The sequence below is a fragment of the Python bivittatus genome, unplaced genomic scaffold (genome assembly GCF_059951505.1).
Source record: "Python bivittatus isolate LINGU-HERP-01145 unplaced genomic scaffold, Pbiv_v1 ctg000020_np1212, whole genome shotgun sequence".
NCBI classification, from domain to species: Eukaryota; Metazoa; Chordata; class Lepidosauria; order Squamata; family Pythonidae; genus Python; species Python bivittatus.
The window spans coordinates 121411790-121438013 of NW_028277030.1; the positions used below are offsets into that span (position 1 = coordinate 121411790).

Genomic DNA, 26224 nt, shown 5'->3' on the forward strand with positions numbered 1-26224 from the left:
ACAAATCTGAGTGCATCTTAATGATGCAGCAAAGAAAAAAGGGACTGTCTCCTGTGTAGTGTTGGAATTAGGACCTGGAGTGGGATGATCTACTTTCATCCACTTTTGGCCAATTAAATTTGGAAAATATCTATCTTAGCCTTCTCCAACCTATCACCTTTTTGTCATATTTTAGGGCTACAAAATTCTTAGCATCTAGGCCCGCTGGTTAGGAATTTTGGGAGTTAGAGGCCCAACTCATCCAGAGTACAGTATACTAGGTCAGAGGAGGCTAGACTAAATCAATTCATTTAATATCCAGAGTCTTTCTCAACCAGCCAAGTCTATGTACTCATTCATGCTCCTAACAGTATCACTGAACATCCAGGCAAAACTTCAGTGTGGCTCACCCAGCAAGTATATAGTACTGAGGAAGAATAAAATCTAACTGGGAAATATAATCCAACAAGTAGGCCTGCAACCAATTCTTGCAACATCAAACATTCATCTAAGGTTTTCCAGCCACTTATTCAACAGCCATGCTTTCTTTTTCCAATGCATCTGAAAGGCAACATTTCAGGAAAAGCTGGTCTAGGATTAATTCACGCAATAAACTAAGCCACAAACCACTTGCCAGCTTAACACATTTCATGAATCCACTGCTAGTATTTACTGACTTCTTCTGTACTTCCTGAGTTTGACTTGTGCCTTTCAGGTAGAGGGCATTCCCTAGGGAAATGCAAAGCATTTAAGGAGACAAGGCTTTTTCAGTACTGTTCCCACACTTACAGAACCCCCCTCACAGAAAATACACATGTCTCCCTTCCCCATCAAAACATTGGAAGATAGATATAAATTTAAAAGGTGTTTTAAATACTTAATTATGAAACAAGTATGGTTAGGAGTGATGGACCATAGTTGAACTCAGGAAGAAATGCAACTTGGTCTTTCCAAAATGTGTATTAACAAGACTTTAACTAGAATAATAAAGATCATCTCACACATAAGACTGACCCTTTATATTGATTCGGGCTTCAGACGATGTTGCTAATCCTTTCTTGTTATGAGCTTCACAGTGGAAAACAGCGGTTTCATTAATACCTGCAAATCCAAATTAAAATAAACATACAAACTGAGAATGCAGCAAAGTGGGAAAACATGATAATGGCACACAGTGAAATAATTTAAGACTTAGCCTGGCTTCTTTCCTGAACAAAGACCATGAATAAACTTCCAAGTGTTATTTTACATTTTGAGCAAATCTCTCTTGAAGTACAGCATTTTTCTGACCACAAGAGCAGCATTTATGGGAACGCCTGACTTCTTTGGGTTTTTTGCTTTTTTAAAAAGAGAGACTTTCCTTTACCAAAAATGTATCTGAATTCTTTGACAGAGCTATTTTAATGCCTTGTTCTACAGCTCTGGGCCACAACAGCAATGTCAAGTTCAGCAGCCCAATTGTACTGAAGAGTTCAAAAAGAAACCTACGCAACAGAGATAGCTGACCCGTTGTGCACACAATGCCATGAACCTTTTTTGAACCACAGAAATTTCAGCAGCAAACTGGTGAGAAACAGAAGTGCAGTTTTCCTGCTAGTTTTTGACAAGAAGAGATTTGTGTGTTGAGGTTAATAATTAATATACTAAATGTATTAAAACCACACAAACACTTTCCCAACTGCCAAAACTTGACCTTTGACATTCCAGCCCTGCCTCTCTTAGGTGGCTGTTTACCACTCAGTTGGAACTACAGCATGCTTCTCAGTTGTCAGAAGGTTACTCAGAACTGGGCTACAGTTGCGCTCTGAAAAATTACAACAGTTTTACTTGTGTCATGAATTAAAGTACAGTTGTAGGCTCTGTGTATATATGTAACAATCAAGGCACAGAGTATGTTTTCATACAATGTAACTGCTGAAGTATATTTTAACCCAAGGATGATCTAATGGGGGACAATCTAGGTTTTCCAGGTGTACCTTTTTCATCCCAAATATCATTCTCCTTCTTGTCTGTTCAGTCTAAAACCATAGATCTCCAATTATATTGAACAACAACAACAACAACAACAAAATAATCCCTGCTTTTTCCCAGAATTACTGCTCAGAAAGAGGGCAATGCCTTGCGTACAAAAGGTTTTGGGTTCAAAACCTTGTAGATCCAGACAGAGCTAGGAAAGACCCCTGACAACCCGCTATCAGTTGCCGGTTATGGTCACACAATGTCTTACACTTTGCTTTGGGTTACCACATTTGGGAGATTAAGCTGCCAATTGCACCACAAACAAAAGAACAACAAATCAGCCTCTATCTTTACTGCAGCATTAATATTTCTTGTTTTGGTTTTGGGTTTTTTTCTTTCGAATTAATGTTGACTCCTGGCGAGAGCAGTTTCCTTGGCAAGATTTTGGAAGTGGTTTGCCCTGGCCTTCTTCCTAGAGCTGAGAGAGAGTGACTGGCCCAAGGTCACCCAGCTGGCTGGCTTTGGTTTTACAGGTAGTTCTTGGGTTACTACAGCAATTGGGACTGGGATTTCCATCGCTAAGTGATGCGGTCGTAAAGCACAATGTCATGTGACTGCATCATTTAGCGACAGCAATCCCGGCAGTCCCAGTTGCCATCGTAATCCCAGGAACGCATGGGTTGTTAAGTGAGGACCTCATGTGACTGCAACGTGGGAAAAGGCGGGAGTTCCAGACAAGGAGGCTGGTGGGTAAGAGCTGCAGGTGAGTTATGGGTGGGCCAGTGAGTATCGCGAGCAGGAGCTATAGAACACAGTTGGGTGCATGGTTGCTGTGAGTGGGGGCCATGGGCAGGGGCTACAGAGTGCAAGTGGGTGCTGCGGGCAGGCACTACGGAGTGTGGAGCAGTAGGCGGGTGCCGCAGGAGGGTACTACAGAGTGCAGGGGGGTGGGCGGGTGCTGCAAGAGTGTGCTATGGAGTGCAGGCGGGTGCACAGGTGCCATGGGCAGGCTCTACAGAATGCGGGCAGGTGGGTGGGTACCAAGGGCAGGTGGGTGCTGCAGTCAGGCAGGCAGGTGCTGTGGGTAGGCGCTATGGAGTATGGGCGGCTGGGTGGGTGTCTTGGATGAGTGAAAAAGTGGCAGGAGTGAGTTGTGACCTCCTGCCAGCTTCCCCATTGACTTTGTGGGAAGCTGGCAGGGAAGGTTGCAAATGGCAATCACATGACTGTGGGACACTGCAACCATCATCATTGTGAGCCAGTTGTCAAGTGCCCGAATTGTGATCACATGACTTCAGGGACACCGTGACTGCAACTTTGCAGACTGGTCATAAATCCCCTTCATTCAGTATAGTCGTAAGTTTGAATGGTCACTGGATGAAGTCACTGGTCGTAACCTGAGAACTACCTGTATTATCATTTGTAAAAGAAACCAACCAACCTGTGGCCTGATCAGAATTAAATCCACCATGCTTGTGCTAATCTGTCCCTGAATCTCTTAGTTTCTCAAAAGGTGTGCACAGGTAACTGACAAACAAAAACAGAGCAGCAGAAACCCTGCTGCAGACAGCTCTGCTTTGTGGCTACTTTCCCACCTCTTATCTTTTTTCTGGACTACATCTTTTCCTTAGCAGAAACCATGTGACTTACCCTGAGTCATTGTCCTCCTCTTCTATTTACTTTGCTGGCACATTATAATATTCCTGCCTCACTGAAATAAATGGAAACTACACAGCAGCAGCTCTTAGTACTATCTATCCTGTGGTTTTGCACTGGTGGGAAATGCCAGGCATGTTCACCCTGGTTGATGGGTGAAAAAAGCTATCTGTCGACTACGGGAGGACTGGGTTTTTCACATAACAACTTCCTTAAAAGAAATGCCATTCTTAAACAGCAGTTTTAAAAATATCGTGCTGTTTTAAGACTACTACAGTGGTTCCCAACCTTGGGTTACCAGATGTTGCTGGACTTCAACTTTCATAACTTAAGTTATTCAATGGACAGGGGTGCTCACAGTTGTACTCCAACTACCTTTGGAGTCCAAGGTAAGGAAACACTGTTCTGTAAGTTTTGCCAAAATATGTTAGGGACAAGCTTTTAACAAACATCTGTGTTATGTATTTTTTTTTTATTGTGTGTTTGGTCTATGACCATATATTTTAATAAACTACCCAACTATTTATCAGTGTCTTCCTAAGATAACTTCCACATTATCAGAACTCTATGCTCATAGTAATTGAAAAGGGCAAAAATGCAAGTGCTGCATAAACTATTTTAGGCGTGTTTCTTTGGAACACAAAATCTGGCAGGGCAGCAGCCTTCTACTCAGGCACACGCCTGATAGCCTGTAGTGACAAGAAATGGCACAGAGGTCTACATGCTCAGCAAAAAAAAATCCAAGTGACCACCCAAAGGAAGGATAAAGCTCTCCATTCCCCCTCTTTAGTCCCCAACAAGTTCAGTGTTGAGATGATCAGGCCATTTCATAATTTCTAGGGAATTTCTCCAAGGAAGAAGAACCAGCCTTTTCATAGGACTAAGATAGTGAAAAACCATGTCCCAGTTTGTAACCTCGCTCATGAAAATCACATAAAGGGAGGGAACTATTTTCTGGGTTTTAGTAATGAAAGCATTTACTCATGCATCAACCCCCATTTTAGCTTAGCTGTAGTTGATGACAGAACCACCAAGGCTTTTTCAACCAACATCTAGAATGAGCCTTATTGCAGGGCTACTATATCTGGGCTGAAAACCCCCATATGAGCTCTAGATGGCAACTACAAATCACAGAAAACTCAGCTCTTTGATATCATCTAAGGATTATCCAGATCTTTGCAGCCCAGATATTGATAGTCCTTCATACTGTTGCTGAATACTTCTGCTTTCTTAGATTTGATGAGACCTCTAACACATTTTTGCTTTTATAAAATGATTTTTTTGTTTTTCTATAGAATGATTTAGGTTGAGAAGAACCAACCACACTCAATTCATATCAAGGAGCCTTGTGGCTGATCTTACAACATTTTAAATTGTAATTATGTGCCATAATTATGATATTAAATTCATACAATAACACATAATTTCAGCACAACAAATACAGGCATGTAAACTTATGTTAGGAACTCCAAATATGCAACTTCAACAATATGTACTCTCAGCTTTGGAATGTCTTTAGCAACATTTCTTATTTCAGTAGGCAGTGTGATGGCTAGAGACGGAGGGAAGTGAGTAAAATCTATTTGCATGCATTGTACAGTATATGCTAACAATGAACAAATGGGGACAAAACAAGGACTGAGATTTTCTAAGGCTGGAGAGCAGGAAATAATGAGTATCCCTGAAAAAACTGGATATCCCCAAAATGTACCTGCTAGCCCATTGCACGGAAAGATCAGTGTTGGTGAGCTAGCTATCATTTGAAGAATCCTGTCCTCCATTACCTTATACCATGGTGAAAAATCTGTGGTTTTTCCCAGAGTTGTTGGTTTTCAATTTTTGTCAGCTCCAAGGATTGGTCATTATGATTGGGGTCAATGAGCTGATTATTAATGACATGATTAATATAAATATTTCTATGAAGACATTTAGCTTATTCTTCATCCCAAAATGAAACTTATATGAGTGACATATATCAGGCTCTGACTGAGATTTACAACTTAAAACACACAATGGAAAAAAAGGGACTGACTGCAAAATTCCTAAAACAATATTGATGGTTCGAGAAGAGGAAGAAATAAAAATGGTTGGCCTCTCAGCAGAGCTGATAGCATGACCGTGTTTTTCTTCCCTCCCTGACCGCAGACTGAATATAGCTTTCAAAGGTTGGCATAACCCATAAGTATCATTTCAGGAAATACAAACAAATGTATAGCCATGTAATAACTTAGACTTTCATATGTGGAAGAGAGAATTTAGTATAACTAAGGTATCTGTAGACTGCATTTTCCACAAATACATTGCATTACACATATATATGTATATGCACTGTATGTATGTATATTATACTTCATTTAAAATTACTGACATTTAAGTAAGTATTAGACATGGCATTAAATTAATTACAATATCCATCTTCTGAAGAAACCCTACAAAGGCAATCCCTGGTGCCTGTCCAACCTTTGAATCAGGTAATAATTTATTAAGAAACTAATTTTTTTAAAAAAAAATTGGTTGGCTGAGGAAATGCTTAGTACATTATGTAATACTGAAACAACTTTCACAAAGGTTTTGGTTAAAAAAAATCAGAAAACCACTTGGAAGGATAACACCCTTTAAAAGAATCCGCCAAACCAAGGAAATTGTATGATTCTCTGAAATTATTTAAAAATACCTCAAACTCCACATAAAAGCTTTTAGCAATAGCCCTGAGGAACCTCAAGTATGGAACTACACATTTCCCAGTTCCTCCAGTTACTGACAACTCAGCTTGAAGGTGTGTTTTTTTAGGGTTCTAAGATCATTTCACACAATATATGTTTATTGTTTCTTTCTTAGATTTATATTCTGCCTTTTTTCCAGGAACTCTCACTGTTTTACATGGAGTTCTCCCTTCATTTTACTCCACAATAACAATCCTGTCAGGCTTACTGACCCAAAATCACTGAGTTTCCAGAGCTGAGAATAGATTTGAACAGATCTCCAGGTCCAATACCTGAACCAGCACTCTGTACTGGCTCTCTCTTAAATGCATCTTTAATAGATACAAGGTACAAATTATGTCAAACACTGAAGTGGCATGGCAAATGGTGAGGTTAAATATCAATCTACTAATGCCCACTCTGTTAGTAGTAGCATCACTAGTTATTTTAAAGTATGTTATCTACTAAGGGATTCAACTATTAAAGCCTAAAGGCTTGGTTGATTGATTTATTGACAACATTTGTACAGCCCTCCATCTTAAAACAACTCTTTAATCTGACACAATAGTAAATATCCTACTTGTCTTTTTACTATGAGACATCACTAATTAAATCTAGGATCATCTTCATGTAAAATATCTAACTGCATGCATGTGTGTATACTCTCTCTCTCACACACACACAGACACAGTGTTTTCTGTCAATAAATCGTCCCATAAAGCAGTAGGTGAAAAAAAAAAGGTTTAAAATTCTTTTATTCCATTTGAGCTAAACCCTTTAAAATAAATATATCATTAATTTTTCCTTTTTATAAAAGCAAGCCAGAATGTCCAGGATTCAACTATATGATCAATTACACACTTCAGTTATATTTAACGTTCCCCTGTTCCAATGCGGAATAGCAAATCATTCATGCTAGATTTGTGTCAGGACAAATGGATTTAACTTACCTGGCATGGTCAGCACAGATGGAGAATGGTCAGTTTTCTTGGGGATTTGGCTGCTGTTCCAATGCCAGCGAATCTCAACAGGCTCAGGGGGCCCCACAGCATGACACATGAGATTGAATGGTTCGTTTCGGGTAACATTCAGCCCCTGGGGCTGCTTAATGAAATGTGGCAGTCCTGCATGCAACAGAAGTAAAAGCACTACTAGGAAGTTGAAAACAAGAGACATGCAGAACTATAGTGGCCTCTCCAACCCATGATCATCTCTCCATCATGGGACTGAGGGTGACAGGAGTTGTAAGCCATAACATCTGGAGTTCCTTGGATTGGAAAGCCTGGACTAATAATGATTTTTACACCCAGTAGCATTCCTCACTGCAGTGTCATTCAGAGGTCTTGAACTTGAGATTGTGAATCCATATTTAATAGCTCTCCAGCCTCGGAGCAGAGATAGGCAACCTTAATGTGGTCAAGAGACAAATACAAGGGTTCAGTGTTTCTCAACCTCGGCAACTTTAAGTTGTGTGTGTCAGGTTCGGTCAGCACGAGGCTTCAGGGAAGCATGGGGTTGCAGGGAAGCTCGCAGCCAGACCACGCGGAATCCACCGGCGGTAGCTAGCGGGGAAAAGAGGAACCGAAAGCGCCGCTAATTAACGAGCCACCTGCGGCCAGCTAAACAGGAAAACCGCAGCGGAAGCTTTTAACTATGAACTGATAACGGCGCGAGCATGCAAGGAACGGGGCCGCAGGGCAGCGAAACAAGATCGCAACGCAGCACAGAACCCACGGGCTTGCACGTAACGGGGAGGAACCAACCCAGCCGGAGGGGGACTGGCAATCAAGGACAATGGACCCTGACCGATCCTGCCATCATGAACAATCAAGGGGGATTATTGGGGGCCAATAATCCGCAGCTGCAACGTGATCGCGGGGCGGGAAAAAAGCGCGGGAAGGGGGGAATATAACAAGTGATGCAATTGTACCAAGCCAGTCCTGGCTTTGCTTGTGACTACTACGTTACGCATGAGTAAACCTTCTTTGTGAACCACACATGTCACGAGAGTTTCTCTGTCGAACGGGGCAAATCTCACATAAAGCCAGGACTCACCGTCAGCGCTACCCGGTACCACCGAGGAGCGTTTTCTTTCTCAATACAGGCATGACCAGCGACGAGGAATCCGTGGGTCAGCTGGAGCGCGAGGGATCCAGGCTCGCGGAAGGGCGGTCGGAGCCGCCCGGGAGCGACGGGGCAGCGGCCAGGGCCGGGCGCACTCCATCCGAGCGGTGGTCGATGGGCGTGAACCAAGGACCAGACGATTCAGGCGTTACGATGACCCGGGGTTCGGGGTTCCGGAACCGTGAGTGGAGCGAGGAATTCGCCCGACTAGAGGAGAGAGTCGAGCGACGCCTAGACGCCGTGGAGGCGATGCTCCAGACCCTACTACAGAGAGTGGGGCCACCGGCGGTGAACGAGGAGGCGAGCGACGGGGGGGCGGTCCGACACCCCCGCCGGCACCACCCACGGCGCCCCGGTCGGAGGACCAACGGGCGGCAGACGCCCTGAGACTTCGAGGTATCACTGGGAAGTTCTCAGGGGACCCCGAACAGCTGCCGCACTTTCTGACGCACGTCAGGGGGTTCATGCAGAGGGGTGGTCACCTATTCGCTAGAGACGAGGACAGGGTATCCTACGTGGCCGAGCTGCTAGATGGCCAAGCAGCCAGCTGGGTGATCGGGCTGTACGATGCCAACGCGGCGGAACTACGGAGTTTCCCGGACTTCATGCAGGCGCTCCGGGACAGATTCGAGGACACACTGAGCGCCAAGCGGGCGGAGGACGACATCCTACAGTTCAGACAGCGGGGCAAATCGGTATCGGAATATGCCCTGGAGTTCCGGAGGTTGGCCGAGAAGCTCGCGGACTGGCCGGAGTCCCTGAAGGTGAAGTATTTTAAGAGGGGACTCAACCCAGAGATCCTGGAACGGGCACTGGGGCGGGACGACCCGTCCACAGTGAAGGATTGGATCTGGCTGGCCGGAACGGCGGAATCGGCGTGGCGGCAGATCCAACAGAGCACAAGACGACGGGACCAGACGAGGGACCGGCCGAGGGAGAGGACCCCCGAGGAGAGACGGAGCGGTCGACGGCAGTCCACCGGGAGGCGAGAGGCGACCAGAGCCCCGAATCTGTGCTTCCGATGCGGAGGCAGAGGCCACCGAGCGGCGCAGTGCCCGACGGAGCGGGAAGGCGCCCCACCACGGCCCGAAGTCAAAACCCCGCGTGCGAACGGGAAAAGGACCGGCGACCGACCGCGGAAGGGGGCAGTGGCGGCGGTGACCGAGAAAGAACGCGGGGGGTGGTCGACCCCGGAGACAGCATCCTCCGGAGAGGACTCGGAGCCGGCGGGAAACGAGGCGCGCTCGCACTGAACGGCGTCCCAGTGCGAGCAGGGGAGTCGAGGCGCGCGGACCCAATAAGAGACGAGGACTGCCCACTGTCCGGGTGAGGATACACGTCCGGGGGGTGAGATCCGGAGGGGAGGCGCAGCTACGGGCGCTACTGGACTCGGGCTGTACCCACTGCTTGATGCACCCAGCGGTGGTCTCGGGGCTCGGGCTACAGCTGAGGCGCCTCCGGGAGCCCATTTCATTCAGCCAGTTAGATGGCACGCTGGCAGGGGGGGGGCCAGCTCAGTATTACACCGAGCCGGTCCAGATGACGATCGGGAGTCACCGGGAAGAACTGAGGTTCGTGGTGGTCCCGGTGGCCGACTACGCGGTGGTACTCGGCTTGGCGTGGCTGCGGCGGCGGAACCCACGGGTTGACTGGACGGCGGAGGCAGTGCGGTTCGGGGTCGACAGACCGGCGAGGGGCGAGAGCAGAGGGGACCGAGCCGTGGAGACGGAGGCAGCCGCAACCACCGGCGGACAAGCGGAGGGTCCGGGACACCGGGAGACGGGGCGAGAGCAGATGGGGCCCGAGACCCGGGCAGCAACAGCAGCAGCAGCAGCGCCGGGACCCCGGAGACCCGCCACGATCCCGAGGCGAGGGGAGGCAGCGGCGACTGGCGAGGCGACCGCAAAGCGAGGAGCCGGACCCGGGGAACCCCCGACGGGCGGCGGAATCCCGAGGCAGTATCGAGACCTGGCGGCAGCGTTCGGGGAAAAGGAGTCCGACCAACTCCCACCACACCGGCCCAGTGATTGCGCCATCGAGCTAGAGCCAGGAGCGACCCTGCTTAAGCCGAAAATGTACTCCCTGTCGAGGAGGGAGATGGGGGCCCTGCGCGAGTTCATAGACAAGAACCTAGCGCGGGGATTCATCCAACCCGCGAAGTCACCATTAGCGGCCCCGGTGTTATTCCGGGAGAAGAAGGACGGCTCGCTCCGTATGTGCGTAGACTACCGGGGGCTGAACGCAATCAGCACGGAGTACAAATACCCCCTCCCCCTGATGAAGGACTTGATGTCGCATCTGTCGAAGGGGAGGGTGTTCACAAAACTGGACTTGCGCGAAGCCTACTTCAGAGTTAGGATCCGTGCAAAAGATGAGTGGAAGACGGCGTTCAACACCCCGCTCGGAAGCTACCAGCTTTCCGTGATGCCGTTCGGATTAAAAGGGGCCCCGGGGGTATTTATGCAGCTAATAAATGAGGTGCTGCACGACCTACTCTACCGGGGCGTCCTGGTCTACCTGGACGACATCCTCATCTACACCGAGACCCTGGCGGAGCACGTGAGCCTGGTGCGCACGGTGCTCCAGAGACTGCTGAAGGCACAGCTGTACGCAAAGCTCTCGAAATGCGAGTTCCATCGAGAGCAACTAGACTACCTCGGCTACCGAATATCCAGCCGGGGAATTGAGATGGACCCGGCGAAAGTAAGGGATGTCCTGGGCTGGGAAGCGCCGCGAACCCGGAGGCAACTCCAAAGCTTCCTAGGGTTTGCGAACTTCTATCGTCAGTTCATCCCGAACTTCGCCCAAATCGCCCTTCCCCTAACCGACCTGCTAAAAACCAAGGGCACTGGGAAACCCCCCAAGCCCAGCATGGCACTCGCGTGGACTGCAGAATGCCAGGGGGCGTTTGAGGAACTAAAACAGCGATTCACCGCGGAGCCGATCCTGCGCCATCCCGACCCAGACCGGCGGTTTATAATCCAAGTGGATGCATCAGACGTGGCAACGGGAGCAGTCCTGCTCCAACCCAGCCCGGAGGGGGCCATCCACCCGTGCGCCTACGCCTCCCGCAAATTCACCGAGACGGAGAGGAGGTGGATGGTGTGGGAGAAAGAGGCGTACGCGGTCAAGTGGGCGCTGGCCACGTGGAGGCATCTACTGGAGGGGGCAACTGAACCGTTCGAGGTGTGGACGGACCATAAGAACCTCGAGGCCCTGAAGACCCCGCGTAAGCTATCCCCCAAACAGGCGCGGTGGTCCCAATACTTCGGGAGGTTCAGGTTCACACTGAAACACATCCCCGGGAAGCGCAACTTCTTAGCGGATGGACTGTCTCGCATGCCCCAACACGCCAGCCTACGGGAGGAGATCGTGGACTCCGTCATCCCCGCCAGCAGGCTGGCTGCAAAAGCGGTGACCCGAAGCCAGACCAAGGGGGAGCGACGGGACGCGGCGTCTGAAGTAAGGCAAGGGTTCGCGGAGGCGGCGGAGCGGGACGATTGGCTCAAGCAGAACTGAGAGGCGCTAACCGGCCAAGAGGGGTTGTGGTGGCACGAAGGAAAGCTGTACGTGCCCGAGGGTTGCCGACGGGAGGTCATGGAGAGAGCCCACGACAGCCGGAGCGCGGGGCATTACGGCTTCGTAAAGACACTCCACTTAATCCGACGGCAGTTTTGGTGGCCCACGCTCCGGAAGGACGTGGAGGCGTACTCGGGGGGTTGCCCGGTGTGCGCAACGGCGAAAGGAGCCAAAGGCAAACCTAGAGGCCTACTCCAGCCGGTAGCGGAACCCGACGGCCCTTGGCAAGAGGTCGCCATGGACTTCATAGTGGAGCTCCCGGAGAGTAAAGGGAAGACCGCCATTTGGGTGGTCACGGACTTATTCTCCAAACAAGCGCACTTTGTAGCGTGCCGGCGAGTCCCCACGGCCGAGGGGCTGGCGAGACTGTTCGTGCAACATGTCTACCGACTCCACGGCGCACCTCGACGTATCGTCAGCGATCGGGGCGGCAACTTCATCGCGCGGTTCTGGCGGGAGTTCCTGAAGCGGGTGGGGACGAAACAAGCCCTATCCTCCGCGGCGCACCCGCAGACGGACGGAGCCACGGAACGCCTGAACGGGGGGCTCGAACAGTACCTGCGCTGCTACGTGGGGCACCAACAGGACGATTGGGCAGAGCTACTACCATTCGCGGAGGTGGCATACAACAACGCCGTCCACAAGAGCACCGGGTTCTCTCCGTTCAAAGTAGCCACCGGGAGAGATTTCGTCCCCATGCCGGAGCTGCCTCAGCCGGAATCCCAGATCAACTCCCTGGACGCCTGGTTCGCCCAAATCGACGAGACCCGGCGAGCGGCGCACGCGGCATTGCAAAGAGCCAAAGCCGACTACAAGAAGCACGCGGACCGCAAGAGGCTCCCCGAGGAAAAGTGGAAAGTGGGGGACCAGGTGTATCTGTCAACCAAAAACCTAAAGACGCACCAGGCATCGAAAAAACTCAGCCCGAGGTTTGTGGGGCCGTTCCCCATTTCGGAGGTCATCAATCCGGTGACCGTCAGGCTGACGCTCCCGAAAAGCCTCGGGAAGATCCACCCGGTGTTCCATTGCAGCCTGCTAAAGTTGCACCAGCCGGGGAACGCCTGGCACAAGGCGGAGGGAGTACCACCACCCATCATGGTCGGGGGGGAGCAGCATTTCGAAATCAACCGGATACTGGACGCCCGGAGGCACAAGGGGCAGACCCAGCTCCTAGTGCAATGGAAACATTTCCCCAAGTCCCACAGCGAATGGGTGAGTAAAACCCACATAAGGGCGCCGGACCTAGTGCGGGACTTTTACAGTAAATACCCCGGGAAGCCGAAATAGGACCGAGGGGGGGGAGTTGTCGTCAGGGGGGCGGCATGTCAGGTTCGGTCAGCACGAGGCTTCAGGGAAGCACGGGGTTGCAGGGAAGCTCGCAGCCAGACCACGCGGAATCCACCGGCGGTAGCTAGCGGGGAAAAGAGGAACCGAAAGCGCCGCTAATTAACGAGCCACCTGCGGCCAGCTAAACAGGAAAACCGCAGCGGAAGCTTTTAACTATGAACTGATAACGGCGCGAGCATGCAAGGAACGGGGCCGCAGGGCAGCGAAACAAGATCGCAACGCAGCACAGAACCCACGGGCTTGCACGTAACGGGGAGGAACCAACCCAGCCGGAGGGGGACTGGCAATCAAGGACAATGGACCCTGACCGATCCTGCCATCATGAACAATCAAGGGGGATTATTGGGGGCCAATAATCCGCAGCTGCAACGTGATCGCGGGGCGGGAAAAAAGCGCGGGAAGGGGGGAATATAACAAGTGATGCAATTGTACCAAGCCAGTCCTGGCTTTGCTTGTGACTACTACGTTACGCATGAGTAAACCTTCTTTGTGAACCACACGTGTCACGAGAGTTTCTCTGTCGAACGGGGCAAATCTCACAGTGTGGACTTCAACTCCCAGAATTCTGGGAGTTGAAGTCCACACAACTTAAAGTTGCCGAGGTTGAGAAACACTGGCTACATTTTTTTTCTCCAGCGGTGAGGGTTGCAGTGGGCAAGGCCACACAATGCAAGTGGATGAGACTTGCATTTTTCTGCTCTTTTACCTGATCATTTTCGGTGAGGGTAGAGGAGGTACAAGAAGTTATCATTTTAAATGCTTAAAATGTTCATATTATTTTATTAAAATAGCAGAAAAATTATGCTGCTGTTGGTACCAAATGGTGGTGCAACCAGATGGTATTCTGAGGTAGCAAAAAACGATTTAAGGGGCACATGGAGCTTCACTACATAGCTTCGGGTATATATTTGTGGAACAAGACGTATGCGGAAGAAGACAACTTAGTATTATCAGCAATCCAAACCATTACGTTTGATCCTCAGAATACTCAAGATCTCAAACAATAGAAAAATGAAAGAAGATGATGGCTGCTGTGTCAGTGAATTTGTGGCATATAAAAATATTTTAAACAGTAGTAAACTTGCTTTTATTTTGGAACACATAATCAGTTCAGTCCTGTGCTCATAGCAGCTTAAGCTAAGTCAGCTTAAAAAAAAAAATCTATCTGGAGTGCGTCAGTTTGGCAACAACTTGAAGAGGATTCAGTTCAGACTGCAGGCTACTATGGAATGATTTCCCTGCTACAGTTTACACGCCTGTCCCTCCTCCTTCTTGCTCTCCCTGTGACTGGGAATGCATGCCTAAGAAAACCTTTTATTAATTTCATTACTTTCCCTGCATGCAATGTTAAAACAGGCAATAGTCCAGGAGGCTGTAGCTTCTTTTGATATGTCATAGAGGAATCTTCCATTGTGGTATTTTTTAAAAATTATTTTTTAAAATCACATTAGAAATACATACATACATACATATAAATGATCACTGAACCAATTCATTGTGGATGAGGGTATGGATTTCAGCAATCCACCAGTGAACTTATTTTAAAAAGTGATATTGCAGTGTGACAACCATACAACAGGGTGAGGAAAGTTTCCTGGTACTCAGCACAGTGACCAACAACGCGCTGGGGTTATCCTACAAGAAACTTAAGTGCACCAGCCAAAACATATAGGAGCACTTGAAACATAAGCCTAAAAATAGTACTTTCAAAGTAACTTCTGCTGGTCTTCATTGTGTAGAACACGTTTCTTTACACAATTGAGCAAGATGTAGTAGTAATCTTGCTTGTTGTTTAGTCGTTAAGTCGTGTCCGACTCTTCGTGACCCCATGAACCATATTGCGCCAGGCCTTCCTGTCCTTCACTGCCTCCCTGAGTTTGCTCAGTTTCATGCTCATTGCTTCAGTGATGCTATCTAACCATCTCATCCTCTGCCATCCTCTTCTCTTTTGCCTTCAATCTTTCCCAGCATCAGGGTCTTCTCCAAAGTGATCTCTCTTCGCATTAGGTGACCAAAGTATCTGAGCTTGAGCTTCATTATCGATCCTTCCAATGAGCAATCAGGGTTGATTTCCTTTAAGATTGACTGGTTTGACCTCCTAGCAGTCCAGGGGACTCTTAAGAGTCTTCTCCAGCACCACAGTTCAAAGGCATCAATTCTTCGGCGCTCAGCCTTCTTTATGGTCCAGCTCTCACAGCCATACATTACTACCGGAAGAACCATAGCTTTGACTATGCAGATCTTTGTCGGCAAGGTGACGTCTCTGCTTTTTAATATGCTATCTAGGCTTGCCATAGCTTTCCTCCCAAGGAGCAAGCGTCTTTTAATTTCATGGCTGCAGTCTCCGTCTGCGGTGATCTTGGAGCCCAAATAAATGAAGTCTGTTACTGCTTCCATTTCTACCCCTTCTATTTGCCAGGAATTGATGGGTCCAGATGCCATGATCTTAGTTTTTTTAATGTTGAGTTTCAAGCCAGCTTTCGCACTCTCCTCTTTCACCCTCATCAAGAGGCTCTTTAGTTCTTCTTCACTTTCTGCCATTAGAGTGGTATCATCTGCATATCTGAGGTTGTTGATGATTCTCCCTGCAATCTTAATTCCGGCTTGTGATTCTTCCAGCCTGGCATTTCTCATGATGTACTCTGCATATAGGTTAAATAAGCAGGGTAACAGTATACAGCCTTGTCATACTCCTTTCCCTATTTTGAACCAATCGGTTGTTCCATGACCAGTTCTAACTGTTGCTTCTTGACCCGCATACAGATTTCTCAGGAGACAGGTAAGATGGTCTGGTACCCCCATCTCTTTAAGAATTTGCCACAGTTTGTTGTGATCCACACAATCGAAGCCTTTTGCATAGTCAATGAAGCACAAGTAGATATTTTCTGGAACTCTCGTGCTTTCTCCATGATCCAGCAAATGTTGGCAATTTGATCTCTAGTTCCTCTGCCTCTTCGAAACCCAGCTTGTACATCTGGTAGTTCTCGGTTCATGTATTGCTGAAGCCTAGCTTGTAGGATCTTGAGCATAACCTTGCTAGCATGTGAAATGAGTGCAATTGTGCGATAGTTTGAGCATTCTTTGGCATTGCCCTTCTTTGGAATTGGAACATAAACTGACCTTTTCCAATCCCGTGGCCACTGTTGCGTTTTCCAAACTTGCTGGCATATTGAGTGCAGCACTTTAACACCATCGTCTTTTAGTATTTTAAATAACTCAGCTGAAATACTGTCATCTCCACTAGCTTTGTTGTTAGCAATGCTTCCTAAGGCCCACTTGACTTCACTCTCTAGGATGTCTGGCTCAAGGTCAGTGATCACACCAGCGTGGACATCAGGGACATTAAGATCTTTCTTATATAGTTCTTCTGTGTATTCTTGCCACCTCTTCTTAATCTCTTCTGCTTCTGTTAGGTCCCTGCCTTTTTTGTCCTTTATCATGCCCATCTTTGCACTAAATGTTCCTTTCATATCTCCAATTTTCTTGAAGAGATCTCTAGTCTTCCCCATTCTATTGTTTTCCTCGATTTCTTTGCATTGTTCATTTAAGAAAGCCTTCTTATCTCTCCTTGCTATTCTCTGGAAATCTGCATTCAGTTGCTTATATCTTTCCCTTTCACCCTTGCTTTTCGCATTCCTTCTTTCCACAGCTATTTGAAATAGGACTTATCCTGTACAAAACCTGAAAGCTGTGCATGACTTTAGACCATCTCCTCCTTGCCTTTTTAATTATTTAATTAATAGATAACATAAGTGATTATAAAGATCAATCTGATGGTCTGTCAAGGATCTCCTTTAACCTGCTCTTTCTACATGGTGCTGTTCTGGCTCACATTGCAGTCCATACTCTATTCTGTTTTCATGCCATGGGGGTTCTCTTAAATCCAGTCTACTTACATGGGAAACTGTGCATTAAGGAACAGGGCCACAGTGATTCCCAAAAGCCTTTTTGACTCAGTCCAAATGTGTCACAGTCAGGTGCCTTGTGGTTCAAGGCAACAGTCTCATGGATCAGGCATCAAGTACTAGCTCTCGGCTTCTTACAATAGCAGATCTGAAGTGGGAAGTTCGTGGATTGGTGGTAAATCTTCCTGCCCCCCATTGGGAGCAAATCATCAAATGCCATACCCTGATGTCCAGTTTGAGGCTCTCCAACAGCTTCAAACTGGTGCATTAGGAACTACAATTCCCAGTATTCCCAGCCAGTAAACACACCTGCAGCCTGAGGTAAGTTACTTTAAGCTAACAAACCAGTGATTTCCAAGTTTGTATCAGAAGAGAGCCTGAAGTGTACTCTGAATAATCCAAACTATCACACCGAATGTATTAACTACTTGCTCACTGAAGTGGGAAGAGACTGATCTCCATTCTCTTGGCCAGTATGTAAGCAACGATATTGTCTAAGAGACAGTAAAAAAGGCTACAGGGAAAACCAAAGCATCATTCAGGTAACACCACCATACTTCTAAGACATCTCTTCCCTGGCAAAGGAGAATATGGGAACGTAGACAGTGCTACTATCTTGCATTTAAAAACAATAGTGCCTGCCTGTTTTTCCCCCCCTAGACCTGATGTGAGAAAGGAAAGCCCAGGTTTTTCCCAGGTGTTACTGAATTACAGTTCTCTAGACAGCAGGGGCTAAAATGAGGGATGCTGGAAGTTGTAGTAAGTACCAAGTGTGTGGGGGAGGGCGGGGGGGGGACTCAATTTCCCACTTATTTCTAGAAGTTGATTGAAAGGGAGAGAGAAAGAAAGATTTCCTTCAACAACTTCAAGGAATCAACATGATGAGAAACACCTCAACCATGTACCTCCTTACTTATTCTATAAATAATTTCCCAGTCTTAGTGTAATCCATTTCTCCAGTAGCTCCAGTTCTCTAGGAATTATCACTGTCATATTATTCTGCAAAATCACCCCACACTTTAGCCAGCAAGTATTTATTTCAAATTTAAACTTACCTTCTAACAAAACCAAAATAGGATCTGATTCAATTTCATTATTCTTAACTTTCAGTTTACAGCTATAAGACCCATTATCAGAACGCTGAGCATTGGTTATTCTGTGGGAGAAAAGAAAAAAGACTTATAAGGCCATCAATGTTCACTCTGTCACTTAGCCAAGGCTCTGGAATTCCTTATTCATATTGAAATAAATGTTGCAGTATTTTAAGGTTCATTAAAAATAAATAGGATAGGAAGGCAATCCACAAGGGAAATAACCCTGGGATTTTCTTTTTAAAGAGCATTCTCAGCACTTAAAAATGTTCCCAAGTACTGGAAATACCTGGGTGTATCCTCATTCTTCATAGTCCCAAAATGGGTACATGAAAAGGCAGCTCTCATTAGCTGTGGTAAAGGAGCAGGTTTGGGGACAGGGTAGAGTTTTAAAGATGTGGTCTTCAGAAAGTCCCCCTGGGCTCGACGAAGTAACAAGCCAGATTACCTCTATGGGTTGGGATTTCATTTTGCTTGGTATATGAAGAAGGAAAAGATGTGTGAGTGATAGGGGAGGGGTGTTAGCCTTGTGAGGTAGTCCAGACAAGAAGCACACCCAGGAGCACTAGCTCTATCATTATTGTAAGGTTACATTAACAGAATCTTGCAAGTCTGAAAGTACCCCTCCCATCCCTCACTTTTACTCTCCTGAAAACTAGGGAGAGTCCCTTCTGAGACACTTTTGCTACTCCTCTTCCTTCAGACTCAAATTTCATTTACCAGACCATTGTCTAGGCTATGGCTCTTCCTCCTATTTCCCAAGGTCATTCCCACATCTGCTCACTCAATCCAAACTCAAAGTAATGTATGCTGGGTTTGGTTAGAAGCTCTCTGAATACATTTCTAGATAATCTTTTCTTTGCAAATACAATAACTACATTCATCACATAATGTACAGATATATTTTAGAAAGAGAACACTTTCTGCTTTGTTGTAGCTTCTGAATCTCTTTAATCTTGTCTCATGGGTGTTCAGTGAAATAAATGTTCCACAATCCAGGAAAAGGAGAGAATGAAGCAACTCACTTATTGTTCCTATTTTGTTTCATCTTTGAACCTTTTACAATAGTCCTAAAATTAGATTTATCAAATGTGGTGCCTTCCAGATGTGTTGTATTTGAACTCCCAGAATCCCTAGCCAGCAAGTGTGTGATAGTCTCACTGTATCTGGAGGGCACTACGTAAGTTGATTTTAGGATCATTGAAGAAGACTCATGATTACAAAAGGCAGAAGATGGAAGGCAACAGGTTATGAAAAACTGTCCCCCAGGGGAGACTAAACAAGCAAACAAATAAATAAATAATGTGAAAATGATCTGTAATCTTAGGATTCTAACATTCCATATATTCTTAACTCCAGAAAGTTTTAAATATCAAAATTAAAGGGAATAAACATTAATTACCTGAAAGCAGATTTCATAGTGGTTACTTCATTGTAATCAAACTGGTAAGAGTGGATGGCTATCTTGCCAGTATCAAAAATTTCCTTCCCATTCTTCCACAAGGAAATAAGTGGGAAGTCTTGGTTGACCAGTGACTTGGGAACGTTGATAGAGCAATTAAATCTGATGTCCATATGTTCAGCGCTTAGTATAGTTCCTACTGTAGGATTAAATTTAATTGACTGGAGAAAGTGATCTGCGTGATCTTCTGATGAGGTGAGCTTATTGATCTTTACAAGACTGGAATCCGTGGGAGGTGAAAATGCACTGACTGGAGAAGTATAATTTAACTGGGCCAGGAAGGACTGGGCTACCTGTTGCATACCTACTGAGTCCATCACATGTGAATATGACTTTGTAGATGTTGACAAGCCAGATTTCTTTGCTTCTTGTTTTCCACTAGCAAGACCTGTAAATTAAGAGTTATGATTTTATCAATGTGTTTTGTTTTGTGTTTAATTTCAGAAAACATTGCCGCCCATATTCTCTTCAAAGTTTCTTATTGCCCTCACCATATTTCAGCCAAATAGTTTTGGCTCTCCATATGTGTGCTAGATTCTTAACAATACCTTTTATAACAGTTCTTTATAAAAACTCTTTTACAATAGTTTTGTAAGTATTCTTTTTTCTGTATTGTTTTTCCTGATCATTTTCTGATCTGAAAAATTATTACTGAGCAGCCTGGGGTCCAACAAAGAAATGAGCCAGTTTGGTGTAGTGGTTAAGGCATCAGGCTAGAAAGCAGGAGACCATGAGTTCTAGTCCCACCTAAAGCACAAACCAGCTTGGTGACCTTGAGGCACTCTCTTTCTCTCAGCCCTAGGAAGCAGGCAATGGCAAGCCACTTTTGAAATCTTGCCAAGAAACCTGCAGGGACTTGTCCAGGCAGCCGCCAGGAGTCAAGGCTGACTCGAAAGCACATACACACACCAACACAGAAATATGTTTTGACAGAAGAGTCACCATTTCTAACAAACCAAAAACAGCAATCATTAAACAGCCAAAAGAAAATCATATGTGAATGTTGAATGAAAGGCACCAAAACTAATGTACAGTTTTATTGTTCTATTGAGTTTTTTACACATACACTATTAAAATAAAAAGGGGAACTCATTAATTGTCTCTGCTCATTCCTAAGAAGATGTGAAGGCTGAGGCTGAACAAATGGAATGTGCAGAGATCACATCTATGTGATCAGGAATCCTGCAAAGGTAGTGTGCCTAATCATGCATGTAGAGCCACATTTTATGTGCACCTTATTGAATTAAGAGAAGTTAGGAATGGGGAAGTTGATCTAATCCCACTCACACTTTCCATCTCCTGATCCCTTTACAATCCTGATTAAAAACAATAGCAGGGTTGGATCTATACAGTAAGATTACATCCAGTACCAAAGACCTAGTGACTGTGAGGGCAGGTGTAAAACGTGGCTTCTGGGAACTTTAACTTCTGTGTGTTAATGTAGGTCCGGGCAACCTTTTTGTAACTAGGGGAGGGGCAGCAGAAAGGTTTTGTTTTTTTTTAAGTATGAAGTGGATCCTGATTTCTATAGCTCTAATTTTGCTCAATAAATGGTCAACATGACCATTTTGTTTGTTAATTTATCTCTTTCCACAGTTCTATTTAGCTATTAGCTTATCTTTTTGGACCTTTGATTAAGGCAGTGTTTCTCAATCTCAGCAATTTTAAGACGTGTGGACTTCAACTCCCAGAATTCCCCAGCCAGTATGACTGGCTAGGGAATTCTGGGAGTCGAAGTCCACACGTCTTAAAGTTGCTGAGGTTGAGAAACACTGGATCAAGGTATTCAGAGCCTTTTCTGTTTAACAATCCTTTTTGATATAGAAAGAGCTGCTAAATAATCCAGAGACTACTTTCAGAAAGAGTTTATTAATGGCTGCTTGTCTAATGAATAGCCAGAGTTTCTTTTCCCCAAACTAGAACTGTTTTTGCATTTGTGACAGGGACACACAGATTTCATATTCCCACTGGTCTGAAAAAAAATAGCATTTAAAAAACCTTAAGATTTCTGCATTGGTTTATTTTGCAAATCCAATCACATGTCTATATTCTATAGAATCTATAGAAATCTTTAACTCACTGTTTTAAACACAAACATTGTGATTAATTAATCCCTGAATATTTGCAAACTTCATCCATAAAAACAGTTAATTGAACTTTCCATAATCTACGTTACCAGAACGCAGAGAAGCCAGATAGGTGCTAGAGAGGGGTGTCTACACTAGCCTTTTCCTTTGGCATTAATTGCATTTCTTCACTTATTTATTCCTCAGAATCCATGATCTTCTGAACTGTTGTATTCCCAGAATTTGCCCCAGGTATCTTATTTTTTAAGAAACTGTTGGTAGAGATTTTAAAAGTTTCTGTCACAACTTGACTGTACTTTCAGTTGAGTTCTGGAGTATAGTTAATATTTCATCTTGTTTTGGAGATATGACATGTGACTCATTCAATAATAAGTGAGATTAACTGCATGCATAGCGCATAAACTAATCCCACCTATCTCCATTACTATTTTGCCCTACTCCAAGGCTACCTTCTGGATTTGGGAGAGTCCATTTTTGGAAATGGAGGGGTTCCTTTAGAGTTTCAAAGAAAAAGAAGGTGAAATTGATGGGACAGATGAAGAGGAAACTTTATCACGTCACCTTATTCAAATTAAAAAAGGTATCTATATATAGCCTGCTTCTTTTCAGTGCCATTGCATTTTTACCACTTTTGATTTAAAGAAAAATGAAACTGGCATAACACTATTGCTGACAGTTTCAGAACAAAAAGAAAAGGAGGTGAAACTGACAAAACTGGTAATAGTTTATCTTCCTTATGGAGTTGCAACAGAAATTGACAAGACAGAAAATCTTGAAAAGTTTTTCTTAGAAACAGGAGTAGATGGAATATTCTAGTTAAAAGGGGGAAGCTGTTCTCCTTTTCTGAAGCAACAGCAGCAGAATAAGCACATTTTATCAAAGATGGGCAAGTCACGAACCTCCACATAGTTCTGGGCCCCCACTCTAATCAGTTCAGCTAGCATGGCTAATGGTCAGGAATGATTGAAGATATAGTCAAAAATATCTGGAGAAGATAGATTGTGTGACTCTACTTTAAAGGGAGACAGACATTGGTTGAAGATGTCTTCAGAGGAGAACTAGCAGGCAGTTTCCCTTTAGGGAGGATGAATGGACAAAACATTTCTGGCAAATCTACCCTTTGTGAAGAAGACAACTAACTGCATGGGAACTATGGATTACTATGATTTGGAAAAAACTAAAGATTATGAAGAAGCACATGTTCCAGCTTTGCCCCAAAACTTCCAAAAGCACATATCCAGAGTGTAATATGATAGTTGTCTCACCCTTTGGAATATTCTCCCCCGAGAAGTGAGGTAGACCCCTACCCTTCCAGCTTTCCGGAAAGGATTAAATATCTGGCTCTGCTAGCTTGTGTGGGGTGACAAGAATCTTACCCAATCCTGGGGGTGGCTGGCGTCTTAATGACACTCCCCGAGTGACTGCCAATTTTAACATCTATCCTTGGATTTATTTATCTTCTATTTATTTAGGATTATTGTATACTGTAATTTTAATTGATTTTAACCACTTTGTAAACCGCCCAGAGTTGTTTTAATGTGATTCGTGGTGACAAATTTGATATATAAATTAAAAAAAAATAGTTTTGGTGTTTCAGAGGATTTTTTTAAGCATGCACCAAAGGAATAAATTAGTTTGGTCTCTGGGGATAGCTCCCTGCTATCCCCAGAATAGGTTAAATTAGCCTTTTAATGCTCTATTTTTCTTTGGCACATTTTTATTCAGATATGGGAAGAAACATATTACCAGCTCACATTTATTTATCTATTTATATTTATTTATTTATATTTTAAATTTGCCACCGCCCATCTCACTGCAGAGCAACTCTGGGCAGTTTACGGTAAAATGAATAAATTAAAATATGCTACAACAACACAGTACTGGATCTCAGCCTTCTTGCATACATATATTGTTAAATGTTGGTTTGGTTTATGTACACCAAACCTACATTTCTTTGTATGTTTTACCATTCTAGTTCATCACATTTGAATCCAAGAAATTGAGAACAAAGCTTTGTGAGAATAATTCTGTGAGGTAGGTAAAGCTGAGAGGAGATAACCTTATGAGGTTTATGGATTAACCAGGATTTAAAACTGGAGTTCTCACATTATACACCATTTAACACATCACACCACATAAAAGTGTATTGTGGGACACACTGTCCATTGGGAAAAAAAGGCTGAAGTTGGTAACTTAATCCCAGTTCTTTATTTTCATAAGAACAGCTAGCCAGTAAAATCAATATAAACCCAGTCTATAGAATGTATTTGTGTGTAAAACCTAAAATTAATCATAAAACTAATCTAAATCATATCTCTGTAATTAGGACATTCTGCCCTTCATGGAAGATAATTGAATATAATAAAAATATCTTTGTACACATCTCACCCTGACTAAATGATGCTCTAAACACAGAACTCGGCTTATCGCAGCACAAGTTTGTCTCACTCAAAATAGGTATAAACAGCCAATCAACCACTATCCTTTACTGATTCAGCTGTCTTTTGGACATTCACACGAATAAGGAAGTGGAAGAAATAAGTAACCAGCTTCAGTCCTATCCATTGGGACAGGCTGCAGAGCAGAGGGGCTTATTCTGTAGATGTCAGTTTCCTCTCTGCAACCTCACCGAGGGCGCAACTTCCCAGCTCCCCGCTGGACTCCATACCGCCTCGCAGAGTAGTGCAGCCTGAAGATTAGAGCCTCGTCCTGAATGAGGAAGGAAAAAAGGCGCCAGGCAGGCAGCTGTCTCCCCGGGTATCCCCTGAAGCATATCGCGCCCCTCCACAGGAGGTCTGCGTTTGGACTTTGCGCCGCGTACTAGGAAACATTTGAGAACTCGGTGCGTTCAAAAGAAACCCACGTCTTACTTTCTGGCTCTGGCAGAGTCCTGCCCCCGCGACAGAAACTAGCCAGGAATACTCGGTATGTGGGAAACGGAGAACAGCGTTCAATGCAGGTGTTTTTGAAAATCCTGCCTTGAAGGGCTGTACTCTGTCCACCAGCCTCTACGGAGAGAGAAGACGCACTTCCTCGGGGGAGACCAGCTAGTAGCCTTGCTGCTTATACAATTGCAGGTGGCAGGTTCGCGACCCACCAGCCCTCCACCCCCGCTTCGGCCAGTCTCTTGGGAGGCCCCCGAAGTTTAGGATCGCCCCCGATGAGGCACAGCGCCTTTCTGCCACCTGTGCTGAGAGGCGGGAGCCGGAGAGCCGAGAGATCAGGTTGTCCCTCCGCCACCTCCGCCCGGGGGGAACCGAAGAATTGCTCCCGCCCCGCCTGCGGGAGCCAAGCAGGCGGCAGGGACGCCTTACCTTCGGCGGAGGAGGCCGACATCAGCAGCAGTAACAGCAGCAGCCCCCGAGCCCCTTCCATAGCGGCGAGACAGAGCTCTTCAGAGTCGGATCCGTGCACTCTGGGGCTCCCCTCTTCTTTCTCACCGGCCGACCCCCAGAGCCGCGGTTGTCTTGGTGCCGCCAGGGCAAGCAGTGCCCGGGCGCCGAGCCGCCGCCACGAAACTTCCCTCCGGCCAGATCGCCGGCCCAAAACAAAAGTTCTCGGGCAACTCACGGGGAGGCGGAGCCAAGGAGGAAGCCCCGCCTCCAGCTCGGTGCTGGTGGCGAGAGGTGGGTTACGCGGAGTAGGACGGGCCTGTGGCTGAGAGCAGATGGGGGAGGAAAGGGCTGGGGGGTGGGATTCCTGCACAGGGATCGCGGGGCCTGATCCAATAAAGGGAAGTGGCATCCAAAAGTCCGACATGGAGTCCAAGCCATCTGGGGGGAGGGAGAGGGGGAGGGAGAGAGAGAAAGAATATGAATTGGGGGAACTGTGACCACCTGGTGCCTTGTATTGCCCATCGTTTCCAGCTGGCACAGCCAAAAGTTGGGCTGCTGGGGGAGGAGGATAAGCGTCCTGATGATCTTGAGGCTGTGATTGCAGAAGACTGCAGACAGCACTAACCGTGAAGTGCAAGCTCCTGATATCACCAAGCTTAAATCTTTGTATCCCCTTGAGCTTGTTATAGAAATGAACACTAAAATGTTCACTGTATTTCCCAAGGTTTTTAAAATCCTCCTCCTGTATGCAGGTTTGTGTGTGGGCATTTTACCATCAGCTGAAAGACTATGCATTGGAAAGAACCCTTGAATCTCAACAATTATTTTCATAGTCTTGGATGTAAAATTGTGGGGAGTTACTGGTGGGACTTAATAAGCTTTATTCAGATTCCCTCTACTGTTCCTCCAATAACCTGAGTAAAAGATTACCTTTCTAAAGAGCTATATGGTATTCTAAATTCTCTAGAATTTATGAAACAAGTTTTTAATATGAAATT

The 26224-nt window shown here is 45.8% G+C and overlaps 1 protein-coding gene across 2 annotated transcripts in view; it reads right to left on the minus strand.

Annotated features, from left to right (window-relative positions):
• The window catches only part of MERTK (MER proto-oncogene, tyrosine kinase), a 68058-nt gene extending 42607 nt beyond the window's left edge, over positions 1–25451 (minus strand). The window contains exons 1-5 of one of the 2 annotated variants that reach the window (XM_088148422.1): positions 25206–25451; positions 19745–20192; positions 18307–18407; positions 7247–7420; positions 994–1080 (exon numbers count right to left, since the gene is read on the minus strand). In XM_088148422.1, the coding sequence (XP_088004548.1) occupies positions 994–1080; positions 7247–7420; positions 18307–18407; positions 19745–20192; positions 25206–25266 (871 nt within the window). In that variant the 5' untranslated portion in view covers positions 25267–25451. The remainder of the gene's footprint in view (positions 1–993; positions 1081–7246; positions 7421–18306; positions 18408–19744; positions 20193–25205) is intronic. The other variant, XM_088148419.1, reaches the window with a different exon arrangement.
• Between the last annotated feature and the right edge of the window lie 773 nt (positions 25452–26224).